This window comes from Heliangelus exortis, chromosome 18 (assembly GCF_036169615.1).
Source record: "Heliangelus exortis chromosome 18, bHelExo1.hap1, whole genome shotgun sequence".
NCBI classification, from domain to species: Eukaryota; Metazoa; Chordata; class Aves; order Apodiformes; family Trochilidae; genus Heliangelus; species Heliangelus exortis.
In genome coordinates, this window is record NC_092439.1 from 11,784,301 (window position 1) to 11,801,798 (window position 17,498).

Genomic DNA, 17,498 nt, shown 5'->3' on the forward strand with positions numbered 1-17,498 from the left:
AAGGAGGTTTCTTCACTTGACTGGGAGCTTTTTCAACTTGTGCTCCCTTCTTTATGCTAGAAAGCCAGAGATGATTTTGTCCAATGTTCTACACTGAGATACAAACAGTGCATTCGGTTCTGAGTGAACGAGCAACAACTTATTTTTGACATTCAACCATGTATCATCAACAAGGACTTATTCACTCATACTACAGCAGCAACCAGAAGTCCTGGCTGACAACAGAGCATTTACTACATCAAGCACTCCAGACAAGTCACTACTTCCCAAACATTTCAGTAGTCAAGGCAAAGGAGAGAAAATAGTTTTCCCCCTTTCAAATATGAAGATCAGATGCAGAGAGAAAACACAAGATCAGGACCAGGAACAAATCAAAGTGATCCTTCCTTTCCTCCTTATCACTCCAAATCGTTCTTTGCATCTCCAAAAGAGAGTTCAAGGTTACAGATGTGAAAAAGTGAACATTTCAAATGATGAAGTTGTTAAATAATGTGGTGACTTCCCCTGAAATGAATTGCAGCAACAATACTCCCAGTCAAAATGGGCTCAGTCCAGTATGTCACAGGGCACACACAGCAGCTGTGCTTAACCAAGGAACAGAATTATTTAGAGGGTATGATTACTGAAACAAGATAACACATTTATTTGTATATAGATTTTGAAGGAAACAAAGGTGGAAACTTCAGACAGAACTCCCTGAAATAGTACAGGAAACTGTTCAGTGCATGTAACAGAGAAGCTGTGGTACCCAGAAAATAGCACTGAGTAGTCAATAAATAGCAGCTCAGATAAGTAAAAGCACAAAAGGTTGCAGCCTGGAACAGTATATTGCCATGAAGAACCAAAACCTGCACATGAATTAAAAAAACACTTAACAAGAGAAGTCTCAATTCTGCACTTCTTGCATAGGATCCATTTGTTTATTCTTAAAAGTTCTTTCAGCATCTGTAATATGGTTGCTATAATCAGCTGCATACTCTGTTCAAGTTTCTCATTCAACAAATAGAAAAATAAAATGCCTTTGAAAATGAGGCTATGAAGTGTAACTGCTGTAAAGCTAAGGAGGAAACAAACCCTCACAACCCATACTACCACCTGAATTCCTTCCCACTTACGTTATCTGACAGATCATTAGAAAGTCTTTTTGCACTTCCTACGAGCCCTTCTCTGAGTATTTTGTAGTTCTCTAAGGCTGCTTCTCTGGCACTCCTGCTTTAAAAATTAAACCACTGTTTAGCACCAGTAGGTCTCATTAAAAGGTGCATTTAGCACACAGTTATATTCTCTACATTTAGAGCTTTATAGACACGAAATACCACAGCAAATGTAACTATTGTGGGTGGTAAACATCCAGTTTAATAGCACCCACTGTATTTGAGTGAAAAACAGCTTTATAAATAGATTCCAAAATTCTGCTCAACAGAGGTAGCTAATAATATCTGAAGATAATTTACACTTTTTCATTTCTCCTACCAAAATAAATGTTAGGCCTACGTTCTCTGCAAAGCACTCACCTGGAACAAGTACTGTGGGCATGCTCTGAACAGTAACTCAGCTGGGCTGCAAAACAGATGAGAACTAACCTGAAATTACCAGGAGCATTCTGGTCTGCCTTTCAAGCTAGAGAACTTGTAAAAACTGTCTGCTTGGATTTTAATTCGAAGTAAACTGGATACACAGGAGCTGTGTCTTACCAAACTGTCTTCAACAGCTACATCTGACTCGTGCCCTTTAACAAGAACTTTTCTACTGTTTCCATGAGCTCCTAGGAGATTTTCTTCCCTAAGTAGGAGCTTCAGAAGCTTCAGGTTTGGTTTGCAAGTTAATGATAAATCATGCAGATCTGCTTCCCTGTAATTCTATAATAAAATTATGTTTGGCACAGAAGATCATTCCTCAGAAATATCAGCCTTTCACAGTTTAATCAAGATATAGCAATGTGGATTTTCTGAGATGCTGGAAGCTCACAACTCCAGCAGAAGTTGGCAGGCACAACTTATGCCCATCTTGACGTAAAGACACAGTAATAAAAGATCAGAAAGGGCCCAATGTCTCCATCTTCTCAGATCATTTCTTCAGTAGGAATTCATGCACTCATGACAAGCAATTAAGTAGTCGGGTTCTTCCTCAAAGGCTTCTCAGAAAAACAAGTAGTCAGTATTTATTCAACACTATTGCATAAAGGCAAAATGTCAGTCATTCCATCTCAGATATGAAAGTCAATTCCTTTGATAAGACCCATGAAAGTTTTTTAAAAAATATTATAGCTTGATGCATACTTGTTCTTTCAAGTCTCAGAAAAAACTTCTGCACTTTCCAACTACTGTGGACAATCATGGACACTCCTTGAAGCACTTCTGAGCTACTCAGTCCAAAGATGTCCATCCACACCCATGATGCTGCCATTTGAGGTGTCCTGAGTCTAATGTGCAGCTTGACAAAGAGCCATGGAGTGTCCTGCCCCACATCCAATTAGGATCCATTTTGTGTAACCAAGAGCTCTGACTGGCTTTGGGACATGAACATTTGCTTCTGTGCCATCACCACACATCCCATGTTCATTCCATCCCCAAGAGAGGCACCAGCTACCTAGAAAAAGAGGATACAACATTTAGAATAAAGACCACAAAACCATCAGCAGCTTTGGTTAATTCTGGGGAACAGTTTTGTCACATCATCTCCTAATTAGTTTCTAAGAATTTCTGCTAAGGTGGGGGAAAAAACGTTCTACTTCTCTTCAAAATGTAAATAAAACAGAATGATCATGTTCCAAGTTTTTAACAACAAAAGACAAATTAAAATAACAAAGACATCTGAAGTTCAGTACTTACATAGAGCCCACAGAAATCTCTCCACATTTTAAGAACCTTCCCTGAAATTATGTGGAATCTCTCTCTTTAAATTTACCTCTAGTAAACAAAACCATCACAAACCAAGCCCAGTGAGTTTAATTATTCACAGCATGATCTGTAGGACTGAGGAACACAGACTCACAAAGCAGCCAAATTATATTTCATTTCTAGTTTCAGGCTCACATACCACCTTTTTTCCTTTAAACAGAAGACTCTGACAACTTGCCTTACTCTTCATCAGCCTGCCTCTTCTGCTTGCTTTGGCATCATTTCACTGCTTTTATTATCCTTATTTTCCCTCATTATTATTTATTTTTGTAATATCTACTCTTTTATATCCTAAATAATGATCTATGTATTACAATTACCTCACAGTACCCTTACTTGAAGCACAATATGTAAATTTTGTTCTACAAACAGCTGGAATAATAAAAAGACACCAAAAAACCCTCTAATTCTGAACCACAAGAGATATTTCTTCCCTGTTTTCTTTTCTTCATTTGGCTGTCACAGACTGGTGCCTGTGAATTTCTGTAATAAAAGAGAAACCCATCCTGCAATATAATTATGTTTCTGATGCCATTGTTATTGTTGAAAAGCAGCAGGTATTAGCAGCATGAAGCACCATTCTGGAGTCCAAATAGTGAGAAGAAAATTGCCAAAATTCACAGAATCCAATCCAAATCGTGGTTGTAAGAATAATTTTCATTTTTCAAATTCAGAAATAGATTATTGCAAAACTAACAGGACCATCTTTCACTCCTCTAAATCCAGGAACATTTCACTGTTGTCCATTTCCTTTACATATGATTAAAATTCTCCTCTCCTGTATTTAAATGTAAACATTGATAAAGTCAGATGTAATTAAATAATAACCTTTTATTTTCTTGACAATCTTTAAAGCAATGGAACACAGCAAAATGCCACTAGAACATTAGGGCAGGCTTGATACCTCCACCTCATCCAGCACTTCTGGGACTCCCTGCTTAGAAGGCACCAGATTTTCTCCCAGCCATGGATGCACAACACTGCCAGCACAGCCTGTATCACAAATGCACATATATCCTCTGCAGAAAAGTCCCAAAAAGCAAATGTACAGCATATCCTACTTAAACATCAACAGATCAGAACATCTAAGAGGTTAACAGGAAATTTTTTTGGTTTGTGTAAGGCACTATTTTAAAAAAAAAAAAGTAAATATTAAGAAGCAGGAAAAAAAAAAACATCAGAAGCTGAGACTAAAGACACATCACAGTGCAATTATTCAGGGGAAAAAAAATGTGAATTACTGCCACAGAAATTGAAGTCAATGAAGACTTAAGATAATCAAGTACCTATTTTTAAAAAATGGCATAGAAGGAATAGCTGCAGAGTTAAGGAAGACCTTTATTAAGGTGAACTAATGACTGGCCTCCGGACAAAGGGCAAATCTCAATTCTCTTCCCTTCCCCCACATTGCCTCCACTTATTTTCCCACTTGTTTTCTTTTTGTTTCTCTTCATAGTTTATGTGGATAAAAAAAACCTTCAATACAGCCTCAGCAGCCCTACCCTTTCATGATGCTTTCATGATAAAATTCAAATTTTAAGCCAGTGCCAGGGTGAAAGACCATAGAATGATGTGCATTAATAAAGCAACAAATTGCTACCTCGATTCACAACAAGCTTTGTGGCATGTTCTTAAACCAAGTGCTTTGTGTTTGGTGAAGTGAGAAGGGAGAGTTGCTCCATGTCACTGGTTAAATGAAACAGTATAATATATCTTTTCTCTTTTAAAACATAAATACCCAAAGTACAAATTAAACCACTGAATTCACATGGTAACACAGAATAATCCCAAGGGAATTTTATTTGAGCTGAGGGTCATACTAATGAAAGTCTAGAGTAAGACTAAAGTGGCTTTTTTCCCAAACGTTAGATATACTACAAGTATGGAGAAAAAAAAGGCTTTAAATCTGTGTTGGTCAGACAAAACAAGAATGGCCACTGCCCTCTTTCTATTTGCAGTAATTATCTAGGCTTTTTTCAAGTTAACTGAAGTGATAACTGCAATCCTCAGGCTGGTTACACTGGAAAAAACTATTTCTAGGTAAAATAAAGCTGCAGCACACTGGATTGGTGACAGGATTCTGGGTAAAGTGGAGGATTTAGAGTTGCTCTGAACTGCTGAGTTCTGTGTTTTTCAGAGTCAATGTCAGCAAATCAAATGCTGTTGGTGAGATTCTTTGCACTTCTCAGTCACCTAAAAATCAAGCAGCAGAGCTATAGATTGTTATCCTTTAGTTTTCCTCAAGAGCCAATGGGAGTCATCTACAGCTCCCCAACAGCAAATTCATCTTATCCAAACACTGGTGTCACAAATCAAACCTATCTTGCTCTGGTCACTTTAGAGGGACACCAAGTGACTGCCTTAGCCTAGGCATAGCATTTAAACAGCTGAGAACAGGTTATGAGAAATCACACCTTACAATCAGCCTACGAAAAACTGGAAACAAGGAAGCTACAAAAATCATTGCAGCCTCATTTCAGGCCACACATCCCCTGCTTCTAAACCACCCTGTGCCCTGAGGGCTTATCATTGAAATCTTTAAAACCTTGTGTCTTTTCTGTCTCTCCTCTCCCAGCCACACAAACAGAAGTTGACTTTAAAGACAATCCAGTTATGTTAAAGCCAAGCTATTCATCAGACAGCTTCACATATCTGTATCTGTTAAAATCTTTTAGCACAGCTTTCTTGTCTAGGCTCTGTGTTCTTAGCAATGCTCCACAATACCTGAATTTTTTTCTTAGCCTTAAACAAGTGCTACTCAATAGATGGTTATAGATGAAGTTACAACAGAAAACAGATCATCAAGTCAAATTACTTTTAAATTATATCAAAGCTGAACCACAAACAAAATTCAAGTGTCTCAGTCATCCCCCCTTGACTCTGAAAGCATTCAAAACCTCACAAGGAACAATGTAGCATGGCACAGGAAATTTACACCATACTTGTCACAAGGAGTTGTAAAGCACTAGTGACTAAGTGTTCCTGTTTGCAGTACCTCAGCAATCCAGGGTGTCATGTAAAGAAAGGAAACGTGCCACTAAATTTTTGTTAACATTAATTCTTTCATTAGCACAAAAGATTTGCTATTATAAAATATAAGAAAAAGGGTTCCAATTATTCCAATTATTGCCACACTGATAGGCACATTTTCAAGGGCCAAGCTGTCCTATGCTCCAGGCAGCCCACCCAGTTGCTGCTGGAGTAGTTCAGGACCAGAACCTGGGAAACATATATTTGATTAAACTGAATAAAAACTACACATTTTTGACATTAAATACAAAGTCATAGTGCCAAAGAAATGCTGATTTCCAAGTCAGCCTGCAGTCAACAACCTATCCTGCTCCCAGTTTACACCCCTTGCAGCTCTCCCCAGGCAGCAGACACAGACCACACCAGCAGTGGCTTTTTACCAGTGAAAAACCAGCTGATCACATCTCTGTGGCTCATCCTGGTACCTGGAAAGAACAACTCCAAATAGCCTCAAACAGCCACTCATAACAAATACATGAAGCCTGAAGAACATGGGCTTTCCTGACTTGGTGTCCTAAGCTAATATCTTAAGTGAGTTATTATTTTTTCACAGCAGAAGCAGTGTCTTGTTAGTCAGACCTTCCCTATGCCTGTGCTTGCATACTGTGTAATACAGCAGGGACTTCAAACTGGGTCATGGCCCCAAGGCCAGCTGTCAAAATATCCAGTTACAACATACAACTAACTATTGAAGAGTCAGAAAATCAGCTGGAGGATACAGGATGCCTCGTATGGCTCAGAGAGCCACAGTGGTATGTGGAGTACTGGAAAATGGAGCAAGAAGGCTACACATCTCCTTCAAAATTATTTTGTAGTCTCATTTCCACTTTCTCCTTCAATACCACCATCTATCCCCCCCCCAAATGCCAAACAGAAGGTGTAGAGCACACCTATTCTTTTCCATGCTCATTCCACAGCATATGCATAGCTGAGAGCTACAAAATGGGAAGGGGAAAGGATCACATTTATGGTAACAAAATTTCCAAGCACTCAGTGAAAGGCAGTGTAGCACACCTGGCACAGTCTGAAAAATGTACATGAGGAGGGAGTCCAACAAGAAGTCGTGCAGAGAAGTAGGGAAAGGTATGGTAAGAATGGCACCTACAAAAAAACCCAAAAAAGACACCACCAAAAAACCAAACCTGAGCAGTTTCATACAGATATGCTGTGCATTTTCCTGTGTGCTGTTTTATGCACCAGACAAGTTCACTGAAGATAGTGCTGTCTTGCTAACATACAATGATGACAGAAATTTTGTTCTGTTCTCACAGGGCACTTCAAAGCAGGAGCTGAACAGCTCACCACACAAATTAATATGCATCTATTTAAAATAATCGTTCCATGTTACATCAGAGAAGCCACTCTTTAGGTTACTGTTCAGGCCAGTTTATCACAGATTTTATTTTTTCCTTTTCAAGTTATGCATTGTCCCCCAAAAAGGAACAGGAACACAAGGAGGAAACTCACTGAACTATATCCTAGGATTTAAAATCAACATACTTGAAACAAGATTTCTTGGGCTGCTGCACCTTTACAGCTTCTGTGGCAAAACTGAAGTCCTGTGAGAGGGAAAAGTTTGCTTTGCTGTCTCTAGGTAGCAAGGAGAGAAAGAAATTGTAAGGATTAACTGGTCACATTTCTCTCTCCACAGGGGAAACTCAAATGACTTATTCTGACTAAAGCTCATGGGTGCTGCACAAGGTTTTCCTTTTGGTTTTAATCAAACATGTCAATTCCTTCCCAACAGGAAAACATCTCCAACTCAATACAGAACAAAACCTGGGCTCACGAATTTGTGCAAGACTGAATATGTCTGGTCCACTGACAATACATGAGGATTATATCATACATGAAGCAGCTGCAGTGCAGAGAAGATTAAGCATTAAAGATGCTTTTTTTTACACCTGTAGAAGACAAGAAAATCTTTAAATTTTGCTCTCTTAAGTAGAGGACCAAAACATCTGGCTGAAATTAGTTAATGGAGAGATTTGTCTTGAGGTTCTGAATGTGGCACTAATATCTGCACCACCAGAATACCAGGCATGGCAAAGAGTGACACTCATTCAGAACTTGCACCTCTGCCTCTCAGAATGACAGGCATTAAATGTGTCACAGTGCTTTAACTTTGTGTGACTAGAATTTGACAAATCCTGATCCCATCACAGAGCCAGAGACTGCAGACTCACGACCCTCTGTGTGATGTGAAGCAGAACATGCAGAAAATACCTTATACTAGATGTTTAGTAAAAGGTCATCCATGCAAAATGAAATGGCTGGAGCAGCATGTCAAAAGCAAATCTAGAATGGTGGGAGTCCTTCAAGCATCCCATGGGACCAGATGGAACTGTGGGCATTTGTACCCCCCTGCTCTGGGTGCAAGTAAAGCACTGCCATTTCAAATTCACACACACTTTAAAGTGATGGAAATAATTACACAAAGAAAAGGAGGGGACAGTTGCAGTTCATTCTGACCTAAGAGATTACATCCAAGACCTAGCATTGAAGGCCACCTTCAGCACAGGCCTAGAAAAAGTAACAGATGATAAAAGTTGAGAAGCAGAAGCAAGAACCTGACAAACCCTTCAGGCTGCATTACAGTGCTACATGTAGCTTTCACAGCACTAAGCAAATCATAGAGCAGAAGGTTCAGACAGCAAGATGAGCAGCAGCACACGGGTGAAATGGTGCTTCCTCCAACTTCATTGACCAAAGTCAGAGATACCAGAACTCACTGGGCTCTTAGGAACTCTGCCCTCAAGAAAGAAAAGAGAGGTTGGAAAAGAATATATTGGAAAAGCTTTGGTCCTTAGAATGTTTTATACAGCAAATCTCTGGAACACACGCTGGTCTATTTACAAGTATGTAGTTTCAAGGTGATCATGCAGAACAGGCTACATAAGGCTGCCAGTCTTGGTCAGCCCATAAAAAATACAAAAAGTAAAATGTTCTGTATTACCTACAATTTCTTCTTATCTGACTGATGTTCTCTTCCCCTGAAGGGCTGTTTGCACTAAACAAAAAGTGTTTTGTTCTGGGGATGTTTCTGAAGGTGTCCTTTTCTGCAGAACACAGTTCTTTAACTCAGAACCAAGTGAAATGTGTAAACCTTCAATATGGACATCATCTGTTCAACAGCTTTGTGTTTAAATGGGCTTTGGTTTGGACTTTTCTCCTTTATTTTCCCTTAACAATTGCAAAGCTGCATTTTGGTCAAATTTCATGACACATGATATGAATGTGCATTACTGTTGTGTGAAGTCTAAAAAACCTGCTTGTTGATATTAAAGAAATGAGGGCTTTTTTCCCATGCTTAACAAGTGAAGTCATACAAGTCCAGAAGTCATAAGCCAAAGTGTTAGAAATACAAAGAGAAAAGTCAAGGAAACAAGTGGTCACCCAGTTTCAAACTAGTAGATTTTCCCACAGCTATGCAAACATTGCCTTCAGAAAAAAAAAAAAGCAGCTACAACTCAGCAGTGACAGTGTTAGGATGCCTTTTCAAAGTTTGAAGTTGCAATTTTAGCCTAAGACTATTTGGTTCCCCTGCAAGTGTCACAGTGCAGTTTCAACAGCGACTGCACTATAGTGCATGTGTACCCATGAGAACTTAAAAATACCTGGCTTAAAACAAGCTATAGCATAGCTGTAGTTGGAGAGAGTTCAGGATGAACTAACCCTCCCTTCTGGGCAAGATTTGCAGATTACATTTCCTCTGTGCTGCAACTGTTGTACTTGAGTTAATCTACTTGTGTCTGGTTCAGGTGTGCCTATACCACACTGTACTGTAGTGCAAGCACACAGCTAATAAAACTCCTATGGGTCATCTGCCTGTCTGTCTTCTGCCTCAGTTCTTCTGCCACTTGTCACAAGGATCCTCAGAGTTGCCATTGTGTTTGGGTCTAGATGGGGTAACTCAAGATAAACTCAGATCCAACAGTAACTGGGTCAGTAGAGTGCCCAGGAACAGAGCCAAGAGTCAAGGCCTTGGTAAGACCCCCAGGTTAACATTGCTGCCACTTCAAAGCAGCTTTCCTCTACCTAAGACAGTTCTGTGAAGTCATGGCACTCCTTGCAAAGAAAACAGGAAGATGGCTGGCAGAGCTGTGACAACAGATGAAAGCAAGCAAAAATTTAAAAAATCCCGTGATTTAGGCTTCAAACACAGACCTTGAAGAGATTTACTTCAAGCATGAGCACCAAAGCCAAGCCACAACTCCTCAAAGGGGCATAGGAAACACAATGTTGTTACCTGAAGTTGGCTCTGCAGGGCTTGTGTTAACTTTCTTTGCAGGTAAACCAGCAGCTGAATATTGAAGAAAAACACTTTAAAAAAAAATAACCCCCAAACAAGCTGCAAATACCACCACAAACTGCACCCTCAGTCCCATCTACATGACTAATCCATTTCTCTGATTTCAAAGAGGGTTTTCAGAGTCTACTGTAAAGCAGAACCCAAGTGTTCCAGCTCTTCTTTAGTAAGCATTTTGGAAAAAAATAGGCAATCAATGAATACAAAAGAAGTAGTGGGAGGATAGACTTTGTCAGGCATAATTAAAAGCTAAGCATAATACCACAAGAATTAAGAACAGCCAGGAAGAGAATTAAAGCAGACAGCTTCAAAACCAGATGTGCCCACAAGGCAGGATTAGGTCTCTTTCTCCAAACATCAGTTCAAAATCAGACATGACTGCTGAGAGAAGTCTGGATGAATTGCTTGTTGATATTTAGCAGTGGAATAGTTCTGCTATCAGTACCTGTTAAAAGCAAAGACTGCTTTGCTTAGATAAAGACAGATTTTGACATACTTGCTTTTCTGGTGCACAACAGAGATTCTGAGCACGATGTAAAGCACAGCACAACTTTTACTGTTTTATATCAGTATAAGCAAATTTCACTCTGTTATCTTTTATTCACTAAGCTATTACAAACCCATAATCCTTGTTAAAATAAAAATAAAAATGGGGGAGTTTCAATACAGAGCTGACAATACCCAAGCATTTCAAGCAACCATAGTCCTGAAGTGCAGTGGAGTACCCATGGGTGTGCAAACACAACTTTTACAAACTCAGGCCATTGAGCCAGGGAATAACCCTGCTGCAGCACAGCTTCTCCACGTTTCCACCTTCAGCCTCCTCTGCAGGTCAGAAGCTTGAGCACTTGCTCTTTACATCAGTCCTGCCTAATCTTCCCTAGAAGTGAGCAAGACTGGGGAAAAAAGGCAGAGAGAATTTGAGATGACATTGAGTGCAAAGTGGCACCATTTTAGTTGTTCTGATTAGGAAAGGCAAACAACATCTCTGCTGCAGATGGTTCATTTTGGGGACACTTTGCCTCCATCTGTGTAAGATGTGCCTAAATTCTGAACTGGGAACAGCTCCTTGAGTCGAGGGAATGTATCAAGTCAGTCCTTGGAAGAAGGCAACCACAAAAGAGTTTAAAACCTCCTGCAATTAATACTGCAGAGGTATTTTCTTAAAGTTTCTGCTCTAGTAAATTTTTCTGGATCCTGACAAAACAGCTGAAGTGAAAACAGCATTCATAGACCAGGTGCAGGAATCTGAGGTTGGGATGTAAAATCAGTCTTTGGCAGAGTGACAAGAAGAACAGCTGATGGGCAGAGGGATTCAGAGGCACTGTGCCAGCTCCAGAAGGTGAGAGGAGCAGAACGGACAAAGCAAGCTGGGTCCCCGAGATGCTGTTTGGCACTAAACCCATCTGATCCTCTGCATAACCTCAGGGAGAAGAGAAAACCAGCTGGAATCAAGACAGCAATATCTGGCACTTTTCTGAAAGGGTGATATCCACCAGAGACCTGGGATAACAAAAAATTCTTCAGAATTAAAAAAGAAGAAACCCAAAGAAAAAAAAACCAACCCACCCACTCACCCAAATCTCTCTAATAGAGCAAATTAAGAATTTAAGAGCTGTGTTCTCCTTGCTTTGGAGGAAGAAACACTGGAAATATGGTGCCTCCCTCACACAGTGGACTTGCTGCTCTTTCCTGTGCCCATGCAGAAAGCCACTTTCTTCATCTTAGAGTTGGCACTAAGCTGATCACAAGAGCAGAAGCAGCTATTGAAAGCAGCCCAGGCAGAAAACTAGACAGAAAAGAACTAGTTAGAAAATAGGGCCATATTTCACACTGTGAGAAATATTCATCCTTACTCCCAAAGAAAAAGTAATAGCATAAAAGATTAAATTATGGATAGGATTACTGAGGAAATAATGTAAAAGATTAAACCCAAATTGACCTAAACTTCTGGTGGAACAACAAGCCTCAGTTTGCAGAAAGAAAAAAAAAAAATCAATACCTGATATGCACAGATGCCCACATGACTATATATATATAACATTCAAACAAATAAATACTGTAAAAACTACTTAGTAACCTGCAATATCAATATGAGAGAAGCTGAATTTATTTTTTAAAACTACTGGAAAACAGAAGGAACAAATATGAAAACAATTCAGTCAGACCATGTAGAGATGTCTCTAACTTAAAACTGCTTTTCTCTGACTCTGCTTCAAAGGTCTTGTGATAACCTAAAGCCTGCTGAATACCCATGATGAAAATACTCCTTGTACAGTACAGCCAAGAGGTCTTTACTCTTCAATATCACATACTAACAAAGTTGTATCAATTCATGAGTGAACCAAAATGTCATTCTCTTGATTCTGGAGGATTCTTAAATCTACCCAGGAACAGGCAAAGCAAGAATAAGAACTTAAGTGTCCAATCACCTTTGCAAAAGTGACTCGTGTTCCCAAAACACTCAAAGACCTAAAAATACTATCCTTCCCCAAATTAGAGCCTTTTTTAATTTGTTACTATCAGCATTTTAAAGCTCTCTTTCTTTGATACAGAAAGATTAAAGACTGTAATCAGTGCACTGGATGACTACAGCCACGTGCTGCCTTTGTCAATTTTTTGTCCAAAAATAGAGAATAAAAAGAATTAGAACACAACTGGCAACACTACACTTAACATTACAGTTTGTAAAATATTTTTAAGTACTTATATACACATGAAGACGTGTTCTAAAGAAAACATTAACTATGGATCTCACACAGGCAAATAAACATATTCCTTGTATCTGCATAGATAGATCTATGAAGCAGTCAGCATCTTGGCTGCTTCCTGAAAGATTTAAGTTCAAATTGTAAAAAAACCCCTGTTTTCAGCAGTGAAGTGACATAACTTTGAAGCTGCAAGATGCTCTGCCCATTTCCCTCTGCTCCATTACCTTCAGGCATCCCACTTCATCACCCTTCAGAGCCAGTAACACCAGCCTCAGGCCTGGCTGCCTTTGCTCTCTTTACTTAACAGATTTCATGCTTTCAGATCTTGCAGCAGTAGCAGCACACAACACAACTTTTCCTGCACACATCCATCTGCAGATGGGCACTACTGATCTCAGGACCTCTGTGTCTGGAAAAGGGATTCACTTTGCTTAAGCCCAAAACATCCATGGTGAACACCTTGGCTGTTTCAGCTTTTTAGTCCAGGGAACAAATTTCACCACCTCCTCTTCCCACATGGTCTCTAACCTCACCTTGAGCCCACGGATGTTCTGAGATTAAAATAAATAATTTTAAAACTCTTAAAATCTGGTTTATTTAATCATTCATGGGATTAGATTCACACTGCTCTGTAAAACTGGAATTTCAGACAAAAATGAATAAAAACCCTGCAGTGAAAGAGTTACTGGGTCCTGCCATCTTGGCTCACATGTATATTTAGAACATACTTGAAAAATGAACATTCCAATTGAAGATGAGACATCATACACTTAACTGTCCTTTCTCATATAGTGAATAAGAAATAAATCCATCCCACTTTATTCAGCCATAAAAAGAACTCAAAGAAGAGATCATGAAGGTAAAGACAACTTTCCATGGCCCTACTTTGCCAAGTGATTCCATGAGAAAACAGTCATTTTGTTTCTCCATAAACAGACCAGGGACATTTGTCTGTCCCAGGGATGATTTAAAAAGTAATTCATATTGAATCTTTAAGTGAATGGCCATATAAAAAGAGAAAAAATAATACATTGTGAAAGTAGAATTCATTTAAGTAGTTTCAGTATAGAGAAGCCATGTTAAAAGCCATTTTAGGGCTCCTGAATGTATGAGAGATCTCTTGAGACAAAAACATATTCCAAAGAGTCAGTGTTGATTTCAACATCTGTGCTCTACAGACCCTGAGGAACAAGTTAAGCACTGAATTCCAGAGTCAGGAGAACAGCAGCATTCTGGCAGCACAACATTTCTGTCTTTATGGACTCAGAGGACTTCAAAAGGCAACTCAGTCCCTCATTCCCTTGAGCTGAGATGTGCTATGAACTGCCACTGTTTTAGTCAGGTCTGGTATTTATTTATTTCCTATTTTCTGTATCCAGAACCTTTTTTCTCCCCCCAAAAAGTCTCTTGTTCTTTCTCTACGCTGTCCTCATCCACTGAGCATTTCTGCAGACCTCTTCATGAAGACAGAATGGCTGCAAGGATATCAGAACAAACTAGAATTTGCTCTGTACCTGCACACCAGTCCTGTCTCTTTCAACTTTTCTCTGCCAAGAAAGGATTTTATGGAATTGCAGGTGGTTTACTTTCTGTGCAGGAGGCTAAGAGCTGCACCATGTAACTATAGCAACAACTACTGTGAAAGCTCTCGATTTTTATTGACATGCCTCACATAACCTCATGGAAAAATTTATACAAATGGAGAAACAGAAAATTAAATATCCTGAAGGACAAAGGAAAATATTGTGGTGATCTGCATCTTTATGCATTGCTGAAATACTTCCCCCACAGTAAGTTGTTTCTTTTACTGTATTGTGGTAATGCTAAAATAGTTTTTTAAAATCCACAGTTTAAACAGTAATTTAAGCCTCCACATTTCCAAAACAGAAGATATGCATGTGATCAGCTCAGAAAACACTGTAGCACGTTACTGTACTTGACAAAGATTCATCACAAGGAAACTGACATTACACAAATGGAGAGAAGAAATAGGGTGCACACATATAATAAACATTTGCACAGAGATACTGAACTCCTCCTCTCTTACAGACAAAAGATGCATCATTCTAAAAGATATTTTTCTATCCAAATAATATACTTTTAAAAGAAGTTTCCTGTGCTCACAGCAACTTAGAACTGCATGAAGATTATACCAAGATGCTTTGTCCTGGTCTTAGAGATCTATGACCTGATGGACAAGTCTGACAATCCAAAATCCAATAGAACAGTGTCAGGCTCACAGCAAAATATGAACATGCTGCAGTCTGAAATGGACTCAAGTGTCCTGGAAAGCTCCCAAATTGCTTACGTTGAGCTTGGAAATGCTACCTCTAGATGTGCTTCCAAGACCATGATCCAGAGTGCTGGAAAATTGGTCCTTGCTAACAGCCATCATTTATAGCCTTAACCTTTACTACATCACTTCAGTTCTCTCCAACTTCAATAATATGAACCAGAAACACTTCCAAAAATTTTAGCACCAGACCAAGAACTATTCCTGATCTTAAAATCTTGACCTTATTGACAGAGAACATCAGAATGGTCACAGAAATTGCCAGTTTTGCAGGCAAAGCATCAGACAAAACACTGCACCCTGGTTGCCAGTTATTTGCCATTTTTCAGCTGTGCTGCCATGATTTCTCAAAAAAATCCCACAATTATCCCAACCACTTTTCTTATTCTAATGAACATCCAAAACAAAAATATTTAATAGTAAGGTTTAGGGAAAACTACTGAGCTGTTAATACAGCTCTTCTGAATCCAATGCTCCTGCAGCACACAATGCAATGTAGGCTGCCTAGAAAGGATGAAAATGCTGTGTTGCTATGGAAACAGGGAGGCACATGTTTAGGTTGCTCATCCTTGAAGAGCTGCCCTACCAATATCTTTAAAGCCTGCTAATAAAATTTTAATCAATAATTAGAATAAAATGAATTTCACCCCCTGTTTTGACACCAGAACCTTGGTTCAGACATCATCAAGCTCTTCTAATGTTTCCTGCATCCAGCTATGCCCTACAATGTTAACAATTAAATTATGCACAAACAAAAATGTCAACATGCTCTTATCTAGTTCAGCTACTTAAAATGATTCTTCCCATCACCCAGTAAGATCCCAGCTTTCCAACTTAAAACCTTCTGCACACAGGAATGTGCTTTTTAATTTATCGATATGCTAGACATCACACTTCAAAAAACAAAGCAAAACCACCAAAATAACACAAAACACCAACAAAACCAAAATACAACAATAACAACACGCAACCAAAATACAAAAAAACACCCACGAAAAACACAACAAAAAAAAGTTTCCATCTTACCATGATTTACCTACAGATCTTTCAAAACACTGGGCCTTAAGAAGTAAAAATACATTTCCAGACAGCCAAACAAAAAACCAGGTCAAGTTATTTGCAGGCAAACTTCTACTTGTTTGACCATTATAATAGCAGAGAATCTGGCTCCACACATGGAGCCATTAATTACCTGTACAGGAAACACTTGGTCCACCTATTTATTATTACATTGGAAAAACAACAAGCAAGACTTTGCTAATGCTGTGTACTAATCTATTAAGTCATCCTTGATAAATAAGTACAATCTTAAGAATATCAGCATGCTAATGAACAGCTAACAAGCTCAGTCTTCTGGATCACAAAACCATAAAACAAAGCTGAAAAGACAAGAAATTTATTCTGTGAGCAAGAGAGGGGCTTTGCACTTTTATTTTTTTTTTAATGTAGTCAAATATTCCAAATTATTCTTTTTTTAAATCTCATTTTCCATTCACGTACACAATATTTCTCTGTTTCAGTCTTTTTGGCAGATTGGCTCCAACAGGAAGAAAACCAACCCCATAGAGATCAACCACGGATCTTAAATGCCCTGAGATCTTGAACCAGAATATTGGAAAGGTTGATGTCAGAAGAAACAGGAGTGACAACAGAAGCAAGGTGTCCTTTAAAGAGGGCACACAAACTGCTGTCAGAGCAGAGACTGAGAGCAGGGGTGATTTTTCACACTGCTCCCAGAATAGGGCAGCAATCTCTTTATCTACTGTTTTACTTGGGCTTGAAGTTTTCTAGAAAGTTCTGCCACCAGTCTCCTGTTCATCTGCACAAGATTTTTAAGGTATCTGTTATTTTTAAATTGAACTTGAAGCACAGTGATTTCCTCAAAGAAGAGGAACCACACTCATTTCCTTTTCCTGGCTTCCGTAATTAATGTAAAGACATAATTGCAGACACAACCCTCCTCCAAACCAGGATCCCACAGGGTAGGCAATAAACAGTAGCTATAGACATAGCTGCAGCCTGCAGCTGGAGTTGGAGATATTTCCATTTCTCAGGAGAGCACTAAAGTATCTTAAAAAAAATCCAAAGTCCTTTAGGACCAATATTTCCAAAAAGATAAGCAATTGCACTTTTCCCACCCTGGGGATACTTAGCACATTTGGAAATCCATTTTGAAATTCTATTTTGGTTTTATAACAGAACATACAATATCAGATGAATGGCAAGTTAGAACAATTTACTTTCATAAATCTTAT

The 17,498-nt window shown here is 39.0% G+C and overlaps 2 protein-coding genes across 2 annotated transcripts in view; one reads left to right on the plus strand and one right to left on the minus strand.

The window, feature by feature from the left end:
• The window catches only part of KCNC1 (potassium voltage-gated channel subfamily C member 1), a 114,876-nt gene extending 105,129 nt beyond the window's left edge, over nt 1-9,747 (plus strand). The window contains exon 4 of the mRNA XM_071761661.1: nt 7,678-9,747. Coding sequence (XP_071617762.1) covers nt 7,678-7,859 — 182 coding nt within the window. The 3' untranslated portion in view covers nt 7,860-9,747. The remainder of the gene's footprint in view (nt 1-7,677) is intronic.
• SERGEF (secretion regulating guanine nucleotide exchange factor) overlaps nt 620-17,498 on the minus strand; it is a 124,489-nt gene continuing 107,610 nt past the window's right edge. The window contains exon 11 of the mRNA XM_071761665.1: nt 620-2,589. Within this exon, the coding sequence (XP_071617766.1) occupies nt 2,423-2,589 (167 nt within the window). The 3' untranslated portion in view covers nt 620-2,422. The remainder of the gene's footprint in view (nt 2,590-17,498) is intronic.